The 24,472-nt window shown below is 39.9% G+C and overlaps 1 protein-coding gene across 2 annotated transcripts; it reads right to left on the bottom strand.

Moving 5' to 3' along the window:
• Nucleotides 1-697: 697 nt before the first annotated feature.
• On the bottom strand, nt 698-19,510 carry TTLL1 (tubulin tyrosine ligase like 1). 2 transcript variants are annotated; one of them, XM_032221734.1, is made up of 11 exons: nt 19,431-19,510; nt 16,739-16,841; nt 15,763-15,879; nt 12,407-12,615; nt 9,335-9,515; nt 7,400-7,534; nt 6,794-6,902; nt 5,314-5,457; nt 4,173-4,259; nt 2,851-3,014; nt 698-1,282 (listed from the first exon to the last, which is right to left on the bottom strand). In XM_032221734.1, exons 3-11 carry the CDS (start codon nt 15,873-15,875, stop codon nt 1,159-1,161), a joined length of 1,266 nt encoding a protein of 421 aa, XP_032077625.1. In that variant the 5' UTR covers nt 15,876-15,879; nt 16,739-16,841; nt 19,431-19,510; the 3' UTR covers nt 698-1,158. The 2 variants fall into 2 exon arrangements, with proteins under 2 accessions (XP_032077625.1, XP_032077626.1); XM_032221735.1 differs by lacking the exon at nt 16,739-16,841 and having other exon boundaries at nt 19,431-19,509.
• Nucleotides 19,511-24,472: the final 4,962 nt, after the last annotated feature.

The following is a 24,472-nucleotide window of genomic DNA, read 5'->3' on the forward strand; positions in this document are numbered from 1 at the left end:
AATAGTGTGGATAAAACCCATGTTTTAAGAGGTACAATATTTATTTGTCAAATCTGCTGCAACATGTCAGCATTTGGGTGTATCTGCCAGATTATCCATTGAAGAATTATTTTTAAAGTTCAACTGTAGTTTTTAGCCAGTAGAAGCAATGCAGCAAATTGTGGGGAAAGAGTTGTGTGTTTGAGGCCTACATGCAGATCAATCTATGTGATATACCCGTGATGGCAAACCTATGGCAGAGCCCTCTGTGGGCACATGAGCCGTCACCCCAACGCGGCTCCACCATGCATGTGGCACACCTCCCACTAACCACCTGATTTTCGGGTTTCTGCCATGCATGCATGGGCAGCAGAGCGTAAAAATGTGTGTGCATCTATAGGGGGAGCGCCCCGTTTTTGATGCCAGGAGGCTTCAGGGAGGCCTGCTAGGCCTAAAATAGGCCACGGGGGTACGGCGCCCCCTTCGCGCCCCATTTTTGGTACCAGGCTTTAGGAAGGCCTGCTAGGCCCAAAACAGGCCACGGAGGGATCGCATGCGCGGGGGGTGTTGCGCACGCATTGCATTATGGGGGTGGGCATGTGTGCGCACGCTGCCGGCGCGCGAGGAGAGAAAGGTTAGCCACTACTGTGATATACCATCACAATTAACCTCATAGCATTCCCAATAGAAAGTTTAAGATACCTTTTCACCCAAGCATATGTTATTTTTTAAATTTTATTTATATTTAATTTTGAAGAGAACAACAGCATGCCTTATAAAGGAATAAAATTTCTAATATATTGATATTGGTTTGCAATAAATACTTAGGCTTTGAACAGTTTGCTTTAGAATTCTAGAACAATTCAGAAAAAAAAATACTAATCTTGGAATGCATATTTCTGTTGCAGTGCTTGAGATAGCAGTTGTTGCTTCAAAGAAAGTAGTTTGACTTGGGAACTATTTTGTTTCCATTAATTCATTGCATTTTGTACTATAACATGCAGCATAATAATCTTGCATTAATAGTAAGTTTGCAGTAACATTACAGTGGATCTAATGATCAACATGCCTCTATCCTGAGCAATATTCTTTTCTCTGGACTAGTATTTAGCAAATAAAATAAAATAAAAGATATCCACACAGAATTTCCAAAAAAAATAATAATCTCAATTTATTCTGCTACTTCCAAGTCCCTGTTTTTCCAGGATCTCTGGCTCGGTTTCCCTTAAGTCCAACAGACTGTCCAGAGCGGCTTCGCAAATCCCGATCTGACATTTCACTTTGTGCCATCTCTTCATCATATCTAAAGGGAAGAGAGATAACAATCAAAGTCTGATTTGGATCAAAAGGGTGGATTTTTTCTCTCGAGTTGAATTGCAACAGCTGCCGGATGAAGAAATTGTAGACAATTATAGAGTGCTCCACCATGTATTAGGCAGGAGAAATCTCCTCAATACAGAACACCAGATGAGGAAAACAGCTTGTTCTTTTATTTTCTTTATGTAAAGTACGTAAAGTTTAAATGTATACCCTTGAGGATATTTCAAAAATAATGAATCCATATAATATAATCAATAAACTCTAAACTTTGGGAAAAACACTGACTGCTATTCACAAAGTTAAGGAATAATCTATATACACAGCTGACACTCTTTTATGTATACAGATCAGTGGTGGGTTCCGGATTCTGTTCCAACCGGTATGGTTGAAATGGCCCCGGCGTCCGCAAGCCTCCAAGACACTCCAGCTCCTCAGTGGAGTATTGCGCATGTGCTGTACGTGTCATGCACGTGCACAGAAGCGCCAAAGGTTTAAAGGACAGGTAAGGAGCTCGGGCGGGTAGGCCCTCCGGAGCAGGCTCCGGTATGCACGTACCGGGCATACCGCCTGCAACCCACCACTGATACAGATAGACCTCAACTTACAACCATTTGTTTAATAACCATTCCAAGTTACAACAGCACTGAAAAAAGTGATGTATGATCTTTTTTCATACTTACAATCATTGCAGCATCCCTGTGGTCACGTGATTAACATTGGGGTGATTGGCAACTGGCATATATTTATGACAGTTGAACTCTTCTGGGATCATGTGATCACCATTTGTAATCTTCCCAACGGCCTCCAACAAGCAAACTCAATGAAGGAAGCCAAATCCACTGTACAACTCATTTAACAACTGCACTGATCTGCTTAAAAATTATGGGACAAGGTTGTAAAATGAGACAACCCACTTAACAACCACTTTGGTTAGCAACAAAAATGCTGGTGATTATCATAAGTCGAGGACTACCTGTACACACAAATAACACACACATAAAAGTAAAGGTTCCCCTCGCACATATGTGCTAGTCGATCCCGACTCTAGGGGGCGGTGCTCATCTCCGTTTCAAAGCCGAAGAGTCAGTGCTGTCTGAAGACGTCTGCGTGATTTTGTGGCCGGCATGACTAAACGCCGAGGGCTCATGGAACACTGTTACCTTCCCACCAAAGGTGGTTCCTATTTTTCTACTTGCATTTTTTACGTGCTTTCGAACTGCTAGGTTGGCAAAAGCCGGAACAAGAAATGGGAGCTCACTCTGTTATGCGGCGCTAGGGATTCGAACCGCCAAACTGCCGACCTTTCTGATCGACAAGCTCAAGTGTCTTAACACACACACACAACCAAGCAAAATAAGGAAAAATATCGTCTTCCTTCAAGAAAAAGGATTAAGTATGTATTCTAAATAGCAATGCAATAATGGTTAAGACATGAATTATACTTCTCTTGACTTACAATTAACATGGATTCATTGTGAAACCTTCATAGATAAGTAAGATATTGGCCCAACAGAACTCTAGACATTTGTATCTCTATTCTTAAACACTTACAAAATTTCATAATTCCCAAGAACTTCTTTGGGGGGCGGTTTATTCCATTTGCAATCAGGAATTTCTCCATTGGGCACAGCAATATTAAGCGTGTCATTTATCAGATTGTACTTGAGTATACGGTCATTTGCAGTACTGGAAGTAAGAGATGGGGAAGCATTAACCTATGGAGAAAGCAAGAAAGAGAAAACAGATACCGTATTTTTCAGAGTATAAGATGCACCAAGGTTTTGAAGAGGCAAATTTTTTTAAAAAGTTTTTGGTCTCTGCAGAAATTCCCAGCCCGGAATTTTTTTGTTTGTTTGTTTAAAAGGGCACAAATAGCCTTTAGGAGACTTGTAGAGTGCTTGGGGGGGGGGGGGGGGCACGAGCAAAAACTGGCCTGTTTTTTTGTGAAAACGGGCCCATTTTTTGTCAAAAAAAAAGGGGCACGCATAGCCTTTAGGAGGCTTATAGAGTGCTCCTGGGGGTGCAAAATTGAGCAAAAAACGGCCCATTTTTTGCTCATTTCTGCCCTCCCCATCCTCCAGGAGCACTCTGCAAGGTTCCTAAAGACTATGCACAGCCATTTTGGTGAAGGGGGCAGGGTTTCGGGAGGCAAAAAATGCTGTATTCAGTATAAAAGATGCACCCAGATTTTCAGCCTCTTTTTTGAGGGAAAAAGGTACGTCTTATACTCTGAAAAATTCATGGTCCCCATTTGCTAAATAAATAACAGCTTATGAAATAAAGTCACACCAAAATTTCTACTTCAGATAAAATAGGGAGTGATCTGGTAGCACTGTTTTTCTGATTAGCAGATCTGCAGCTTACCGAATCTTCTATCTTCTAATAACACCTGTTAGTTGAAAAAGTGCTACCGAAGTCTTCTGATTTTTTGTTACCATGGACTAATATGTGTCTCTTCCTACTAAGTATACAGTAATTTAGGTTTCTACACTGAGCTTGGAATTTGAAATAAATAGCCCCTTCCAATCTTTGGATTCTAAGTGTGCAGATTTCTATCAGTAGTAATTCAGTGATTTAACACCTTCCTTACTGATTCAATAAGGCCAATTACGTGAAGCACTTAGAAAAGATTCTGAGTTAATTAAGAAAACATTAAATTGAAGAACTGAAATTGCTTGGGAAGTTATTTTTTATGATTTATGAGTTTTCTCAAATAAGTACAAAAGTGTTGGAATTTCCTTTACAGATTTTGTACTTGATTGATTTTGCTTTCTATGCCTTTCTAAACTGTCTTTCAACAATTTAAAAAAAAGTAATTCCTTTTTCTACAGTTCTGCAAAACAGCACTTTAAAGACAATGTAAGTTTGTTTACCTCAATAAGCCAAGGCTTAAGCTTGTCATCAATAATGATGTCATATCCGTAGCATTCAAAGCAATGTTTATCATTGTTCATCACAGGCTGTAAGTAAATGAATGATGAAAGAAAGTAAACAAGAAGAAGGATGTGTGATCAGATCTTCTTCACAGTGTATTGAAGACTATTTAAAATAATGGATAGAAGACATTTCAAATATAATCTGGACATTTACAAAGAAGTTGTGCAAGTTTATCGATCATACAGTTGGTAACAATACAAATCCTTAAATATAAAAAGGAAGAATATGAAGTCAAACAAAAGATACAGAATTTGTTTGTGGACAAATAAATAAAATGAAGACCTACAATTCCAGAAGGCAGATTGTTCTACTGCTTAATATTTTTGCAGTCATGAAACTCCTCCTTTTTTGCTCTTAGTAGAATACTCTTGATTGAATGTCTTATCTTTTCCTTATTTAAACATTCTCAGGAAGGCTATCAAGTTTTATGTAGCATTTGTATTTTGAAGGCTAATACACTTGTCATTCCTAATACAGAAAGCTATATTGATAGCTTTCTCCCATAATCTAATGATAAGATGGTTTAGATTCAATAAATCATTCACCTTGAGCTATTTTTTAAGAATTCGTATTTGTAGCTGTACATCCTTTTGTAAGGTTGCTAAATGTCGTATTTTTCCAGATTTTATTTTTGTTTATAAAGATCAGTGGAATGCATACCATAAAAATATTGTCCTATATGTATTTATCTGAGCATATTTCTGCTTAAATACCTCCACCATCTAGCCTATGAATTTTACATTCTTTTTTTAAAGTCAGAGACCAGTACATGTAAGAGAGGAGGAGGAGGAGGAGGAGGAAATATTTTTGGTTTTTTTTACTGGTTTTAAATATGTATTGTACTTTTATATCACACAGCTCCCCTTACATTTGACATTCGACATGCCAGAATAGCAGAAAATGTAAAATAGTGGATCACAAAATATAAGGAACAAAAAAATATGTCAAACATTTACTATGATACTTCGTCAAGTTTCAGGAACAAATATACCTTGTATAAGTAACCACTGGAAAAAATCTGAATGGTCTTTTGTATTACTTAACTTTCCTTCATCATAAACTTGTTTTTCTACTCACTGCAACTGCTTTCAATGATTGTACAATTATCCAATGTATTTCATCAAACAGCTTGTTTGTGACATCTTTCCCTCGAGTGCTTTCTAAATACAAACGCAAATTATTGACTGTCCATTTGCCACCATGGATGTGGTTGTAATCATCCTACAAAGATACATCAAATTATCATTTTTACTTTCAAAAGACTTTTCAGAACCAGACGTCTTCATTAAATTGGATTGTGCACAAAAAGATCAACAAAAAAGTATAGACTTTAGGTAGACTTTAATAAATTTTTATCCTTCCAGGACACATCCTAAAGCCGCTTTTTAATATTAATTTAAGGACAAAATTGAGAAATTCCACACCTAATAAACAGAATAATTAAAAGATGATTTCAATCTAGGTGGGTTAAAAATTTTATGTTGCAGGAGAGCAAAGGTCTATGTCAACTGTTCATTGGCTACTTGTTTAAAAAAAAAGAGCACTATAGTTGGAAAATGGATTGTTAGTTAAAATCAGAGGTGGGTTCCTACCAGTTCGCACCTATTCGATAGAACCGGTTCGTCAAATCTACCGAACCAGTTAGAAGAGGTCCCACCAGTGGACCCAGAAAGCAGGCCACACCTACAGAAGAGGTTCCAAAAATTTTTGAAACCCACCACTGACACACACACACACACACACACACAGAGAGACTGACACAGAGAGAGAAAGAGAAAGAAAGAAAGAAAGAAAGAAAGAAAGAAAGAAAGAAAGAAAAAGAGTGAGAGAGAGATGAAAGAAAAAAAGAAAAAAGGGACAGAGAGACAAAAGGAAGGAGAGAGAGAGAGAGAGAACACATGGCTGGCAAGCCACTCCCACCAGATCACATGGCCGGCAAACCACTCCCACAAAGGAGGCCACACCCACAGCGTAAGTTCCAAAAATTTTTGAAATCCACCACTGGTTAAAATGTACAATAAAAAACTAAAATAGAATATATTTCAAATAAAAATAAGACAAAGGAATAGCCAGTAACAAAACAGTCATGAGAATACAAAAATGTTTCATCTCCATGATGATAATTTTGGCATTTAGAAATCTGTTTTGTACATGCCTTCAGGCAGCAGTTGGAAGCAATTGACTAAGGGATGAAGCATTTTGTAGTTTAGGGTTCACATGATAAGATTTAATCCTTCGTATTCTAGAATATCGCTTTATGGGTTTTGTGGCCTAAATTCCCAGGAGGCAGCTGCATATAAAATATTACAAATAAATAAATATAGAAAATAATATAATATTTTTTAATATTATCTCCGGTGCCTCAAGATTTTGTTGCCAACAGCAGCCTTGGTGAAATGCTCTCTAGTAGTTTTGATGTTTTTTAATATTTTTCATGACTCATTGTGAATTACATACACAAGGGATGATATTCTGAATATAAGTGAGCAACTTTATTTTTGTTGCACGTTTTAATTAATTCCAAATAATTTAGATCTGCATTATGAAAGGATCTTACCCCATGTTTCTGAATGGCAACATTCGTAAGATGGACAAACATGTTATCCAATTCGCTTGTACTTGGGGTATATTTTACTGTGCAAAATCGGCAAAACCCAAGTTTATACCTTAAATACAAAGAAAAGATATATAATAATTTAAATATTCTTAAAGAGACAGCTTCTTTGACAGCAGTTACTGTGATCTTTCTTTTATTCCCTATTTAATACGAGTTTGTAACATGTTTAACTTCATGTGGTGCTCATCTCCGTTTCAAAGTCAAAGAGCCAGTGCTGTTCGAAGACATCTTGGTGGTCATGTGGCCGGCATGACTAAACGCCAAAGGTGCACCGAATGCTGTTACTTTCCCACCAAAGGTGATCCCTATTTTTCTACTTGCATTTTTTAAGTGCTTTCGAACTGCTAGGTTGGCAGAAGCTGGGACAAGTAACAGGAGCTCACTCCGTTACGGGGCGCCTTCTGATCGACAAGCTCAGCATCTTAGCCACTAAGCCACCACATCCCTTTCAACTGTACAATTCTACAATTCCCCACCTCCACCCAGCAGATAGAACGGCATATAAATGCAATAAATTCAATTCAATTCAACAAAAACGGAACTTACATATAGCACCTCAAAGGACGGTACGTAGATACTAATACATACAAGCGTAGATCAAATTTCTTCCCACCAATCAGAAGTGGATTGCTGATATACAGGGAAATCACGTAGGCTTCTTTGGTGGACTGAGATACAAACCTAAAGATATTTATATTTCATTATTTCAATTTATTAAATTAGTTTTCTTCTTTTAAATGTAATCAAGGCAAAAGCCATGTACATGTAGTTTTCTTTTTCTGCTAGAGCCATGACGGTTTTCAACCTCGGGCAAAATCGTACGTAAGCCTCCATATGTAAGTTTGCTGCTAGCTTGCTGCCTTACTGCATTGTAAAGTGCTTTCCTTTTTCTCAAGATAGCATGGAAACGCAGCACACTGACAACATGGGGAATGAGTCATCTTTTCATCCATCCCCATCTCCCCTCCAATCTTATTAAAAAGAAAATAAATTTCTTTCAGGAAAGAAAAGGATGCCACAAATTAATTGATTTCTTTCATTACTGAATCTTTGTGTTTTGGATATTTAATGGTAGTTTTGTTATAGTTTCTCTTTTTTTCTGGGAGGGTAACAACTGCTTCCCCCAGGTTCTGGAGGCCCTCTGGGCCCTGTTTCCAGCCTTTTGGGAGGCCCGTTTTTCCCCCTCCCCGAACAGTGGTGGGATCCTGTTGCAATCGGTATGCTGCAACGGGGCCTGGCATCCACCACGTGCACATGTGCGGCACACGTATGCGTACTTACTGCCCATGACGCTCCAGCTGCTTGGCGGAGCATCACGTAGGCACTGTACGCTCCATGCATGCGCGAAAGCCCCGATTGGATCAAATACAGGTGAGGAGGGCGGGCGGGCCCTCCAGAGCACCATACCGGAACGGTACCTGTTGCTCTCAGCAGGCACTGGTCCACCCGTACCGGGCGTACCAGGCGTATCCCACTATCCCCAAGCCTCCGCGTGGGCCCTGCACTTACCTCGCATCCAAAACAGGCCGCGTGGAGACTCCTGGAAGGGAAGGGGGTGGGGCGGGGCCAGACAGGGGTGGGATTTGGAGGTTCTCCGAACCAGCTGTAATGTTAGCTACTGGTTCTCCTGAACCTGGGCGAACCCGTAGCAGCCCATCCCTGCCTGGGACTAACAGGCTTCTGATTGAAAACAGGAGGCAGGGCTATGGTGTGAAAACTCAGAAAGTTTTGGGAAACTAGGTTTTGAGACCTCCAGGATTCTATAGTAAACCTTTTTGCTATGATTGTGCATTATAAATTTCAAACACATTTCTCAATCTATGTATTTGTTCCTAAATATGTCCTAAGTAGCAATCAGTTTCAAGTGCCATGAATACAGAGAACTGCCCTTCAAGCATGGGAATATTTATCTGCATCTGGCAAAAGAATATACATTTAATAATTTTTCCCCATATGTTTTAATTTAATGTTTCCTAAGCAAATTTCCTATTTAGCAATAGTACTTATATACCACTTTATAGTGCTTTTACAGCCCTCTCTAAGCGGTTTGCAACAATCTGGGTCCTCATTTTACCAACCTCGGAAGGATGGAAGGCTGAATCAACCTTGAGCCGGTGAGATTTGAACTGCCGAACTACAGCTATCAGTCAGCTGAAGTAGAGTACAGTACTGCACTCTAACCACTGCACCACCTCAGCTCTTTTTCCTTTGCAGAAAGTCTTCCTTTTTTAAAACCAAGTCTTTACGACAAACTAATTAAATTAAGACAAACTCAATGCCGCAACATAAGCGTAAAGTGTAAATTTATTTTAGGTTTAATATATAAAAGTGTCTGAAAATTTTTACCATAAAACTTTATCAGGTTTTTAAAGAAGTTATAAATTATGAAGGCTAAATCTGGAATAGAACTTATTTAATCAAATGTGGTACAATGAGGCACAATATCAGCCGAAAATATTCCCCCCACCCCCCGAAACTTACGTAGATGTTTTGCTGTCTCGAGACCATTTTTTAATTTGGGAAAGCTTATTGATGAGAAAAATTCCTTTCCCTTGAGCTTTTCCACAAGGTTTCATAATCCATGTACTGGAAGGGTTTTTTCGGAATTCTTCAACAAATAAATTATAATCAGCCGGAAGCATAAAAGTGACAGGAACGAAGTCTAAAAAGGATACAAGAGAGTTTAAAATAGAATATTAAATTAAATAAGGAGACTGACAGATGGTAGAGGATGAGCCTTCTGTTCAATTATTTACCCATTTCATTCTTTTTTAATTTAAGATAGGATGAAAATGAGCATTAGAGCTCTCGCTAACTTTCCAGTTTAAAATAAAAATAAACACAAGTGGAGGTAACTCAGTTTAATTCCATTAACAAATTACATAAAATGTTGTATGTCAATCACTTTTTTAATCTTAAAAGCTTCACGTGAATCTAAGAATATGCATAAATTTTTCCATGTTTCATCTTTTACTGATAACAGCCATCGTGTTTTAATTCTGTCTGAGAAATTCTAATGAACAATTATTACCTTTTTTTGCCTTTCTTAATTTATAGAATTCAAAACATGAAAATATTCGGTCAGATTCTACGATTCTGTGCGAAAAAGAGAACAATCCTAGGAATATGGTGCTAAGTTAATTAATTGGTTGTCACTGAGTTGGGTGTGATTGACTGAATTTATATAGCTACTCATCTCGCTACTATGTCACTCTTGGCGACAGACAGAGTTAAAATAAAAGCTAAGAAATCATTATAATTTCACTTGTTAAAACAATTTAAAAACCAAACCATGATAACAAAAAGACAAAGCATAGTCAGTTTATACCGACCATTTAATGGGATCCACCCTTCCATGAGATCCCACGGCCTGATGGCAAGACCAAGTGTTTAATCTGCAAGGGCATTCCAATAATTAATTGATTGATTGATTGATTAATTGATTGATTGATTAATTAATTAATTAATTTCTCTTTCCTTCCTTCCATCCATCCATCCATCACACAAAGGTAAAGGTTCCCCTCGCACATATGTGCTAGTCGTTCCCGACTCTAGGGGGCAGTGCTCATCTCCGTTTCAAGACCAAAGAGCTTTGTCCGAAGATGTCTCCATGGTCATGTGGCCGGCATGACTAAACGCCGAGGGCTCACAGAACACTGTTACCTTCCCACCAAAGGTGGTTCCTATTTTTCTACTTGCATTTCTACATGCTTTCGAACTGCTAGGTTGGCAGAAGCTGGGACAAGTAACGGGAGCTCACTCCATTACGCGGCGCTAGGGATTCGAACCGCCAAACTGCCAACCTTTCTGATCGACAAGCTCAGCGTCTTCTTAGCCACTGAGCCACCGTGTCCCTACATCAGTTACATATGGAACTTTAAATTCCACTTGGTTGGGAGGAGGTTTATTGGAGCAATCTTAATGGAATTTAAAGAATTTAGAACGACCTTGGGAACATTCTAAGAAATCTGTTAAGGGAGAAAGCTGTTTAGAGGGGTCTTGGAAAAGTGATTGCATAGATGCAGATATGAGATGTATTTTTTGCAATACTGTAATGGTGTAGCAGTAAAGATAGTTAACTACAGGTGCAGGCAGTGGTGGGATTCAAATAATTTAACAACCAGTTCTCTGCCCTAATGATCAGCTGGGTAGGCATGGCTCAGTGGTCATGTGACTTGGTGGGTGTGGCCAACTCAACGTCACTCATGCAGATGGGCGCTTTGCCTTAGCTGTTACAATGTAATAAGGGTTAACCGGAGAGGCAGTTTCTGTTAAGCAGGGCAATCAAGATTAGGCCAGAAACAACACCAGGATGTTTCCTTCCTGCCTTCCTTACAGGATTAGATCTGTAAAGTGGAAAAAAACAAAGTAAGATTTCTTCCAACAACCGGTTCTCTGAACCTCTTAGAAAGTTAAGAACCGGTTCTCCCGAATAGGTGCGAACTGGCTAAATCCCACCTCTGGATGCAGGCAACCATGCCTCCTCCGCAGCTGAAAAAACTATCTACCAAACCGGTTCCTGGTGCCCAAAAGGTTGGGGGCCACTGCTATAAACCACATAAAGCAATGATATTGACCTTCCCGCACTATAGCTTGACTATACGGCCGTGTCACCCTCCCCACTTTTTCTGTGGTGTTAAGCTACCCATCAGTTTCCGCCAAGTCCCAGCATCCTATACCCCTGCCGCCAATGGAATCCAACAGACGCAATGCCATTTCTCCCCACTAAATCTGTGCTAGTATTTTTCACACATTGCTTCCTTGGTCTTCTGTTTCTGCCTTGTTAATTCTCAGTTGGTTTGTAAGGTTTTTTGACTGCCATGACTGTGTGCTCCTGTTGCTTCCCGCTAATTGCAGCAGTACCTGTGGCCGAAGTCCGTTTTGTAATTAGGGAGTGGGTGCAATTGCAATTAAGAAAGGCGTTCGAAAGACAGGAGTGGCTGCTGCCAGAAGTCTGCCCAAATAATGCTAATACGGAGGCATCCAACAATGTTTCATTCTGTCTCCTAAATGCAAGGAGTATTGTTAGAGAGTCTGATGGCAGATACTGTGGTTTCCAAGAATGAGACAACTGATATGCAAGTTGTGAGTCCCCTCGGGGAATAGGGCGGCATACAAGTTCAATAAAAGCTAAAGCTAAGTTACAATAAAAGCAGGCTGAAACAGCTGGGAAAACAACATGGAAGTGTTCATGAAGTCACTACAAGTCAAACTTTTACATCTGCACCAGCAAATTATGGCTAATCTTTGCCCTGAAAATAGGATTACAAATCAGGTTCTGATCATGACTTCCTGATTTCCAGGAAAAGGAAAACTGTATTTTGCCCAGAAGGGACATCATGAGGGACCAAAGTCTTAAGCTGGACCATAAAGGCAGCAATGGAAAACAATTTCTCCTCTGTTGCCAAAAGGTTGCTCCATAAAAGTGTGTCCATGAAGTCGAGTTGTGTAAAAACCTAAAGAAAACTTTTAAGCAGATGTAAGGATGCAGCCTTAGCATACCTGGTATTCAAAGTTATACGTAAATAATTCTAATTATCTAAACCAACTCACCTAAATAAAGGTATTTTCCATTTTCATCCTTCTCTGCAAGAGGACTACCTTCTTTTTCCAGTTCTTTTCTGTACCTTTTAATATTTTTCACCATTAAGTCCTTCCGGGTCAGCTCGTAATGGTTAGGGAAATGATTGACAATCTGGTCATCAGAGAGACGATAACCAGTTTCTACACTGAAAACATTCCGAATAGTCTGTACGCTCATCCTGTAAAGACAAGTTTATTACTCAGGATGCTTCCAAACGCTGATTCAATTTAGTTAGGCATCTAGGGTTTTATTACCTCTTTTTCATCCTTAAAAAAATTGCAACAATAAAAGAAATCTAGTCCCAGCGAAAAATTAAAACTACTGTACAAATATCTTGACTAATATGCAAGTAACATAAGTCATGAAACAACTTGGATCATCACGAAACAACTAAATCTGCAATAGAAATAAAGATCATGGGTTCAATATGTTTAGCAAAAGAAACTGAAAAAAATTTAAAGGCATAAAAGAAAACTGTTTCAACCCTTCCCTGCAACCACACCTCCGATAATCTTTCGCATTTCTTTTGATTATAGCACAAGTACTGGCATTATTAGCTATTTGGCTGTAATTCTACCTCTGAGGAATCGGGGACACAAAGCACTTGGTACAATGTTATCTTTGAAGCACAGAGAGCGTAGGAAACCAGAAGGGAGTTTTAGAAATGTAACTTGATTTTCCAAGTACGATCAATTGTGGGGGGAAATAGTGTTTGTCAATAAAATGGGTGATTCATAAAATTTAATAAAAAAGGACTTTTATTGAATGGAATAAAATAAATTAAAATAAATGAAATAAATAAGGGTTAACGTACTTATCAAAGCATCAAAAGGCAGAACAAAAAGCAACGAATGGAAAACAATCAAGCAGAGAAGCAACTTAGAACTAAGGAAAAATTTCCTGACGGTTAGAACAATTAACCAATGGAATGGTTTGCCTTCAGAAACGGTGAGTACTTTTATCACTGGAGGTTTTTAAGAAGAGACCGGACAGCCATTTCTCCATAAAGTATAGGGTATTCTGCTTGTGCAAGGGGTTGGACTAGAAGACCTCCAAGGTCCCTTCCAACTCTGTTATTCTGTTATATTCAGGGAGTATAAATGATTGATGCACTAAATCCACTGAGCCATTCCTATATGCTTAAGTATACAGCAATCTAATAAATTGAAATTTGCTTTTTTCAGTTTAAAAAAAAATAAAAATTGAAAAAAACATAATTTATTTTCTTTCAATTTTTAGAAATTTTTAAATTTTTAATGAACGAAAGGGGGGGGGCAAAGCCACAGAAAGAGACTGACACTTCACAACAGGGAAGATAGTGATGAATTTTCAAGACAAAGAAGAGAGGGCCAAGAACTTTTGTAAACTTAATTTTTTAAATTTTCACACTTATTAAATTTTACAATTTTTTATATTTTTCTTATTTTTTTTAAAAAAGAAACAAAACAAGAATAGCCATTTAATTTTTAGATTTTTTTTTAACAAACTAATTCAAAAAAACCCATCACTAAGTCATGGAAAGAGAGTGACATTATGATGACTTGCAAAATGTCATGTTACAGCTTATGCCCACCGAAAAACCAAACTATGTATGTACCAAATGTAGATTATATGAATTACTAGAAGAAAAATAAAGGGTCTGAAGGGAACTCTAGCCACTCTGAAACTCAACCAACGAAGTAAAAAACCCCAGCCTACACAAAAATTAAACACAATAGGGAACAAACAGCATCTTTAAAAAATGACCCCATATATGAACCTAAAGAAGAAAAATGATACACCCAAATTGAACATGATAGGGAACAAATACCGGTAGCTTCCATAAAAATCGACCCTATATACCAGTGATGGCTAACTTTTTCCCGACTGACTGTCCAAAGCGTACGGGCATGCACCCAAACCCCCAAAATGCAATGCATGCGTTCTCCCCATGCATGCGCCCTGGCCCCTGCGCATGCACCCCTGCGCATGCACCCCTGCACGCGCCCCCTGCATGCATGCACAGAGATGGTGGGATTCAAATAATTTACCAACCAGTTCTCTGCCCTAATGACCAGCTGGGTAGGCGGGGCTCGGTGGTCATGTGATCATGTGTGCGTGGCCAAGTCAATGTCACTCAGGTCAATGGGCGCTTCGCCTGAGTTGTTACAATGGTAATAAGGGTTAACTGGAGAGGCAGTTTCTGTAAGCAGGGCAATAAAGATTAGGCTAGAAACAACACCAGAATGTTTCCTTCCTGCCTTCCTTACAGGATTAGCCCTGTGAAGTGGGGAAAAAACAAAAGATTTCTTCCAACAACTGGTTCTCCGAACTGCTTAGAAAGTTACCAACCGGTTCTCCGAAACAGGTGTGAACTGGCTGAATCCCACCACTGACGCACAGCCACTTGCACATGCCCCGCCCACGCAGGCCCCCCCCCCCGCAATGCACACATACCCCCTACACCCTTCCCCCCACATACACAACAGAGACCCAAAGACAAGCTAGCTGGTGGGAGGCACGTGCCCCTGTGCAGCAGAGCTGAATTGGAACAACGGCTCATGTGCCATCAGGAAGGGCTCTGATGCATGCCACAGGTTTGCCATCATGGCTATATACAAACTTAAAGAGGAAGACCAATGGAAACATTACACTTTTAGAAGAACAAGAGCAAAGCCCCTACTGTTTACCCAAGCCCATTCCAATGAAGCCTTCTGGAACTGAGCAATCATTTTCATGGAGAAAAGTAAGGTTTTACACTTAGATAGGAAAAACCAAATATACAAGTACAGATTAGGTGAAACCTGGCTCAAAAGGAGTAACTTATGAGAGGGCTCTTGGTGTCCTAGAAGACAATTACTTAAATATGAACCAACAATACAGCAGCAGCCAAAGAAGCCAATGCATCCCCAGGCTGCATTAACAGAAGGATAGAATCAAGGTCACGTGAAGTTTTAGTACCACTTCACAAAGCCTTGGTAAGACCACCCTTGGAATACTATCAGAATTACTACCATTGAAATTAATTAACGGATAAAGTGTTAGCAAAACGTATGATTTTGGAACCGTTTTCCTAAATACTGGGAGAAGGGAGACTAATTGCATTTCCTTCAACACTGCAAACAGGTGTGTTGCGCACCCATAATGTGACCACATGACCACAGGGGAGCCCTGGCCATTGGAACTTTGAATCGGACTTGTAAGTAGTCCTGAAGAGCTCCATCATAACTTCAAACAGTTGCTAAGCGACTAGTTGTAAGTCAAGGACTATCTGCCATTAATCAATCATCTTTAAGAGCTGTGTACTTAATACTCCATGATATATATATTAAAAAATGTTGCTTACCAATAGAAGTTCCAGTCTTCGTTTTCAGCCACTGGGACCCACCCTCGCTTTTCAAAATTGTTTATTAATACAGATTTCTCGATGTCCGTCACCCATTTTACTTTTCCTGCCATTATCCTAAAAAAAGCCATCAATACACCCCAATCAATATCTAAAAACCACATACAACAGGCACTATAAATACCACACAGAACAGCACACACTCTGCTAGAGAGAAGTTTGTTTCTTTGTTTGTTTATTAGATTTATATGCCGCCCTTCTCCCAAAGGACTCAGGGCCGCGTACAACATTAAAAAAAACACATATTACGAAAGTTTAAAAAAACTATATTAGATAGAGTATCCAAAAAAGAAACCCAATTAAGATTAACAATAACATTTTAAAAATTAGATTAAAATTAACAATAATCAATCATTTATTTTATTTTGTTCAGGCCAAGCCGGCTTGCTGGAAAAGCCAACTTTTTAGGGCGCGTCGAAAGGACCGGAGGTCGGGGATTATATGAAGCTCCAGGGGCAGCTCATTCCAGAGGGAAGGCACTCCCACAGAGAAGGCTCTCCCCCTGGGGGCCACTAGCCGACACTGTCTGGCTGACGGCACCCTGAGGAGGCCAACTCTGTGGGATCGTACTGGACGGTGGGAGGCTACCGGTGGCAGTAGGTGGTCTCGCAGGTATCCTGGACCTAAGAGGTTCCCTGAAGATGGACTCCAGCAAGAGTCCAAAAGCTCAGACGACAAAACATCTGGTCCTGGTGACCAACCCCGATTGAATCCTGCAGCATTATCCTTGGACATGAATATTTGCTTTTCATTCGCATAAATCTCTCCGCTGGACAGAGACAGAGGGCTTCTTGAAACTAATAGCCCTTAACTATTATCACTTTGACAAAGTAGACTACAGCAAACTTCTTGGTAAGACAGAACAATGTGGGTTAGACAATGACGGATATGCGGTTGGCTGACCAGCCACACTTACTGTGTAGTCTTCGATGGAACTACATCTATCTGGAGGGAAGTATCCAGTGAGGTACCACAAGGTTGTCGGGGGCCCAGTATTCTTCACCATTTTCATAAATGATCTAGATGAGGAGAGCGAAGGGAACTCATCAGATTTCCAGATGACACCAAGCTGTTGGGGGATTGCTAACACTTTTGTAAGAATGACTCAAGATTCAGAAGGATCTTACAGACTTGGATGCTGGGCCCTATCCAACAAAATGCCATTCAGTGGTGAGGAAGGTAGGGTCCTGCACTTAGGCAAGAAAAACCAAATGCACAGATATAGAATAAGTGGTACCTGGCTTAACAATAGTACCGTATTTTTCAGACTATAAGATGCATAGGTGTATAAGACTCACCAAGGTTTTGAAGAGGTAACTTTTTTAAAAAAACGTTTTTGCACTCTGCAGGCCTCCCAAACCCCCTGCAAGCCTCATTTTTTGTGAAAAATGGGGCATGCAGAGAGTTTGAGAGGCCTGCAAAGTGCTCCTGGGGGCTGAGGGGGGCAAGCAAAAAACTGCCCATTTTTCACTCGTTTTTGCCCTCCCCAGCCCCTAGGAGCACTTTGCATGCCTCCCAAACCCTCTCCACGTCCATTTTTTTTTAAGAGGGCAGGGTTTTGGAAGGCCAGAAATGCTGTATTCAGTCTATAAGACGCACCCAGATTTTTACCCTCTTTCTTGGGGGGGAAATATGCGTCTTATACTCTGAAAAATACAGTAATTGTGAGAGGATGTAAGTGACCTAGTAGACCACCATTAAGTATGAGCCAGCAATGTGCTGAAGGAGCCAAAAAGTCAATGTAGTGCTAGGCTGCATCAACAAAAGGATAGTAGTAAGATCATGAGAAATGATGGTGCTCCTTTATAATGTATTAGTGAGGCCACACTTGGAATACTGCATCAAGTTCTGGTTACTATGATACAAAAAAGATGCTTGAGACCCTACAAAGCGTGCCGAGAAGGACAATAAAGATGATGAAGAGTCTAGATTCTAGAAGCTATACTATACAAAGGATGGTTGCAGAAACTAGGTATGTCTAGTCTAACGAAGAGAAGGTCTACAGGTGACATAGCTGTCTTCCAATATTTGAGGTGCTCCCAGAGCGAAGAGTGGGGTCAATTTATTCTCCAAAGTACCTGAGAGCAAGACGAGGAGTAACAGGTTGAAGATTGCTAAAGAGAGATCCAACCAATTCAGTTTTCTGTCAGTGAGAACAATTAAACAGTGGAACTGCTGTCCACCAGATGTTGTGATACTCCAACACTAGATGTTTTTAAGAAGACACTGGACAGCCATTTGTCTGGAATGGAATAGGATCTCCTGTTTGAAAAGAGGACTAGGACACCTGCAAAGTCCCTTCCCTGCAGAGAAGAGCAGCAAAGATGATGAGGGGACTGGAGGCTAAAATATATGAAGAACAGTTGCAGGAACTGGGGATGTCTAGTTTAATAGAAAGAAGGACTAGGGGAGACATGATAGCAATGTTCCAATATCTCAGGGTTTTGCCATAAAAAAAGAGTGAGTCAAGCTATTCTCCAAGGAACCTGAGGGTAGAACAAGAAGCAATGGGTGGAAACTAATCAAGGAGAGAAGCAACTTAGAACTGAGGAGAAATTTCCTGACAGTTAGAACAATTAATCAGTGGAACAGAAGTTGCCTCCAGAAGTTGTGATGCTCCAACACTGGAAGTCTTTGAGATGTTGGATAGCCACTTGTCTGAAACAGTATTCTATTTATTCTAGTTATGATTCTATTCTCTTCAAAATGGTATAGGCCTTCCCACCTGAGCAGGGGGTTGGACTAGAAGACCTCTAAGGTACCTTCCAACTCTATTATCCTGTATTGTTATTCTATTTGTAAAATGCCAGAACTGGAAGACTGAAGTGCTGGAACCTCTTCTAAATGACCCCGTGGCTTTCGGCAGTGGGAACCCCAAGAAAAATGTTCTATATGTGTGTGTGTCTGTGTGTTTATATATATATATATACACGTGTATATGTATGTGCATGTTCCATATGTATGTGCATGTGTGTATGTATGTGTATATATGTATGTGTGTGTGCACGGGTGTGTATAATATATATGTATATGTATGTGTATGTATATGTGTGTATATATACACATATGTATATGTTTATGTATGTATATATGTATACATAAGCCGAGGTGGCGCAGTGGTTAAATGCAGCACTGCAGGCTACTTCAGCTGACTGCAGTTCTGCAGTTTGGCTGTTCAAATCTCACCGGCTCAGGGTTGACTCAGCCTTCCATCCTTCCGAGGTGGGTAAAATGAGGACCCGGATTGTTGTTGGGGGCAATATGCTGACTCTGTAAACCGCTTAGAGAGGGCTGAAAGCCCTATGAAGTGGTATATAAGTCTAACTGCTATTGCTATTGCTATATATACATGTATGTATATACACATGTGTATGTGTATGTATGTATATGTGTATGTATGTGTGTGTATGATTGTGTATATACGTGTGAATATACACGCACGGATTTACACGCACGGATTTGCTTTTACTGTATACACGGAGCCCTGTTTCGTTATGACTTTCATCGCTTTGAGCTAAACTAGGGAAATCCTCCCCATCCGCGCTCCAAGTCGGCCTCCACCCCTCACCCCAACCCAAAACAACCTCGGGAAATGGGCTCCCGCTCACCGTCCCTAACGGAGAAGCGACGCCGCGTTCTTTATCTTCGCCATCTCGGCTCCTCCCGTTTCGGGCAGCGCTTCCGGAACGTTACTAGACAACCGGGACGCCGCGCGAGTTCCGGCTCTGGGAGCGCCCCCTGCCGGGCCGAGCGAGAGGATGCAAGAAACGGCCCTCTGTTGGAGGCTCAGCGAGTCTCGCGTTTCTCGTTTGGTGCAAAAGGGGGCGAAGCTTAAGCCTCCCCGTACAATTGTGTGGGAGATCCAACCAAATACAAGACCCAATCAAATGCGAGCAATACTTTTTATTAGTATAATTTTTTATTAAGCTTTAGTTAAATTTTTACTACAACTATAAAATACAAGTGAAAATAAGATAGTGGAAGAGTGGAGAAGAGTGAAAAGGGGGAGAGAAATGTAAGGTAAAAGGGGAAAACATTATTTATGTCTCTTCACTGCACTAGAATAAAAATACAGTATAACATTATAGCCTCAACATTTACTTTTGCATAGTTAACATTTATTAGCTATTTTTATAGCAACAAACTAATCAGCAAATCAATATTTCATTTTTTTTAAGCTCAAGTGCAAAAACTAGAAAGGTATCCAAATAGAAACAAAGTTTGATGTAATTTTTTCTTTGATGTAAAGGGTTTAATTTAGCCATCTCGGCTAATTCCATCAGTTTTTCAGCCGTTCTTCCATGATGGGAATTAATGTATCTTTCCATTTTTGTCCATAGAGCACTCTTGTTGCTGTCAACATGTATAACAAGAAAATTCCCTCCTTTTTTTCCCAAGTTCCATTAAATCTGAAGAAAAGTCTCTGGCTTGATGCTTATATTCATTTTGAGAATCTTTTGTATTAAAAAATGAATCTTACCCCAGTATTTCTTTGCTTTGTGTTAAGCAGATTGGAAAAAAGATCTTTCTTTATAGTAACAGTTCCAACACGTTTGTAAATCTTTGACAATTTATCAGGTGTTAAATATCAACGGTATATCATTTTATAATGTTTTCTTTTAGATTATAATTCAGCGTAAATCTCAAACCCTTCATCCACATTTTTTGCATTGTTCAAACATTATATGATACCCAAAGTTCTCTGTTAGTTGAAACATGCATTATTACACATGTTCATTTTCCAAATTCAATTTCAGTAACAATTTATAAATGATGTGTCCATCATTACCACACAAATATGATTTAAAATTCATTTTTTACAAAGTCAAACCTATTTTTGTCTGGTTTAAATCTTTCTTTCAATTGTAAATATGAAAGCACCTAAAGCAATACTTAAGAGAAAACCCCACTGTTACTTCTTTACAAAAAACACTTGTCTGGGGCATCAAATAAAACATATAATTTTTCCCAGAGTTAGGGAAGTTGCTTTAATTTTAAGTAACACCATCAACCTGCAAAATGTTGAGATTCTCCAATGCTCAGGTTTACATTTATTGCCTAATAAAAAACACACAGACTTTAATTGTATTGCAGAGACTGTTAGATAAAAATATGTCCCAAAATGCACTCTGCAGACAAAAACATAATTCTTTAATGAGGTTTTCACTCCATTTTCTCTAATTGATGTCTGAAAGAAAATGAATTCAATAGCTATATATTATACATATTATTCCCCAAAATCCAAGATATATTCTAGGAATAGATTATATATTTCTGATTCTTTAAATTTATCAGTTATTTCAGTTACTTGTGGGTTTGTTGGCCTATTTGATCATGCCCCATTATCCAGGATGGACATACAAAACAGGGAATTTAATCCATTCAATTTAGATAAAACTGATGCAGTGAACAGAGTTAAAAAGCCATCTCATAATCTTATCATCAAGTGACAATTGAAACACTGCTAAGCAATTACTATATTGTGGGGGGGGGGAGCTACTATGAGAGGAGTTTGCATTAAAGAATATTCCTTATTTAAAAAGAAAAATGAAGAATATATGGTACATTTTCTCATCAAATTCAAGAGTTAGAATCAACTCACAAAGAACAAGATTCAGGCTATATATTGAAATAAAAATTCCATTTAAAAAGGTAATAATTTCAAGCAGTGGATTGTCAGAAGATAGTTGTTAATTTAGTCTACACTAAACATAAATTTTCAGATCATGGGAACAAAACTGAAAATTAATGGAAATAAAGCAACAGCAAAACAGAATTAGAGATGCTAGCAGCACTAGAATAGTAGGCAAGAAATCTGTTATTTTTAAAATTCTATTTACTGCCAACTATATGAATAATGAAATGTAGCAATTATTTGTTGTGTAGCTGTGACATCTTACTACTTTTTATATTGCACTAAATCAGGGGTCCTCAAACTACGCCCCCTGGGCCAGATACGTGCAATGAACATTTGTGTTGCTGCAGAGAGGCTCCCCTTTGGGGTCTTTTTGTGTGAGTCGGAGGGGGGCAGAAATTCTGACTTGGGGTCTGCTTCAGCCTCCTGGTGTGGGGCTTTGGGCGAAGACTGGAGGGAAGCGCCACTGGTGGCAAAGAGCTGGAAGGCCTTGTTCCAGTGGGACTGCATCATGGCCTGGAACTGGCTGACCATCTCAGCCCACTGAGCCTCCAGGTGTCAGTACCTGGCATTGCACTCCCACAGGTCTTCCCTCTGCTTGGAAAGCCTATGCTCGTAGTCCTCAGTGAGGTGCTTCTGTTGAGCATCATTCTCGGTCAGATCCAATTTGAACTGAGCCAGCTGTTTTGCCAACTCTTTCTCATGGTGGCTGCTTAGCTCCAACAACTGCTTCCTGTTGGGATCCTAAGGAGCCCAAGCAGGGAGGTGAAGAGTGGCTGGGTGGGGAGGGGCGAGCAGAGACTGGCGAGGTGCCCCTTGACATGAGTGACATCGAGTTGGCCACACCCGCCCAATAGCAATAGCAATAGCAGTTAGACTTATATACCGCTTCATAGGGCTTTCAGCCCCCTCTAAGCGGTTTACCGAGTCAGCATATTGCCCCCAACAATCCGGGTCCTCATTTTACCCACCTCGGAAGGATGGAAGGCTGAGTCAACCTTGAGCCGGTGAGATTAGAACCACTGAACTGCAGATAACAGTCAGCTGAAGTGGCCTGCAATACTGCACCCTAACCACTGCGCCACCTCAGCTCTATCGCCCAGTCACATGTCCACCTAGCCACGCCCATCCGGTTATTAGGCAGATCATATTAGTGTTCTGCAGGATTTAAAATTATGAATTTAGTGGTCCCTGGGGTCTGCCCTAGAGGCCTTAGGCCTGCTTCCAACCCTATTGGGTCCCACCCCCTCTTCCCCCATCACCAATCAGTCACTTAACTTTTAACTGTAGATACCATTCTGGACAGCAGGCTGCTCCATCTCTTGACCTCCTCGCAGGTCACATGGCTGCATCCTGGAAGCATGTGCTATTTGGGGAGTGGCTGCCCTGGCATTATCTTCACTTTGCAAATTGAACTTTGCACATGTAATAAAATATTTAAAATGAAAATCAGGAAATGGGTAAATGTAAAGTTATCATGGCTGGAATGAATTACAGCCACTAAAACAGTACTCCCTTAATTATTATTTTTATTTCACGCTTTGCCAGTGCATTTAATTTCATTAAAACTTTTGACGACAACAATAATATTTATTGATTTTATACTTTCTGGGAAAAGATTTGAGGCTTTGTAAAAAGAAGTGTTATATTTAAAAAATAAAAGGGGTTAGAATTCCAAACTTATCTTTTTATTACAAGGCTTTCCAGTTACAGAATGCCACATGGTTATTAGCAGAGGTAATCTGAGTTGAAATGGAAGCCACGGAAAGCATTACTGGGATAATAATTTTATTTTATTTTTATTTCATTTTACTTATTTCATCAAGCATGAATTAGGTAACATGTATAAGTATAAACATGATTATGAATACATGAAATGAATACGAATACAAGGGAACGGTTAACAGCGTTACTTAAAATTAAAGCAACTCCACAGCCTTGGAAAATCCTCTGGGAAAAATTATCTTTTTTATTTGATGCCCCAGACAAGTGTTTTTTTTTAAATAAAGAAATAACAGTGGGGTTTTCTCTCTATTGTTTATTTGGTTTTCATTTTATATGCAGGATGGAACAAGCCACAATTGCTTGTAAATTATGAATTACTGTATGGGTGAACCACCTGTTGTTTAGGGTTAGAACGGTAGTGAAATTCAAATTTTTTTTTTACTACCGGTTCTGTGGTCATGGCAGGGAAAGGATACTGAAAAATCTCCATTCCCTCTCCACTCCAGGGAAAGGATTGGCAAAATCCCCTGGATGTTGCAAAATCTCCATGCCCACCCTGCTCTGGGGCCAGCCAGAGGTGGTATTTGCTGGTTCTCTGAACTACTCAAAATTTCTGCTACCCCAGAACCGGCAGAATTTCACCCCTGGGTTAGAGTCACTTTTTAGGGTGTGTTTTTTCATGGTTAGCATGTCATACTTTCCCTGTTTGTAATCTGGATAGGAAACAGTTGATCCCAAGCCCAAGAAGCTTAGATAGCCTTTATTAGAAAGAAGGTTAAGAATACAGTACAAGAACTCCAGTGAATGATCTCAGATGGGGAAAAAAACCCACCACAATATACTATTAGAAGTTAAGACATTCATTTCCAAACTAGGCTACAATAGACAGCAGTGACATTTGTGGATCAGGAACTGGTTTATAGCAAATCAGTAGGCTGACATGGTGGATTACCACATTGGGACCATTCCTTGTCACTCTGTTATAGATCTCTAATTCAAAAGCTTGAGCCAATCATTAACCATGAAGGTGTGAGGCATTAGCCTATAGCCGTGATGGCGAACCTATAGCACACGTGCCACAGGGGGCACACGGAGCCATTTGTTAGGGCACACAAGGCTTTGCCCTGTCAGCTCCAGCACACATGCAGCACTGGCCAGTTGAATTCGGCCTTCATTTTCGGCTGTTTTTCACCTTCCGGAGGCTTCCCTGAAGCTTCTCTTTGGAAGGCAAAAAACGGATCCATCGCACGGCAAAAACAGGAGGACGGCGGGGGTCGGCACGCATGCATG

The sequence above is a fragment of the Thamnophis elegans genome, chromosome 7, assembly GCF_009769535.1.
Source record: "Thamnophis elegans isolate rThaEle1 chromosome 7, rThaEle1.pri, whole genome shotgun sequence".
NCBI lineage: Eukaryota > Metazoa > Chordata > Lepidosauria > Squamata > Colubridae > Thamnophis > Thamnophis elegans.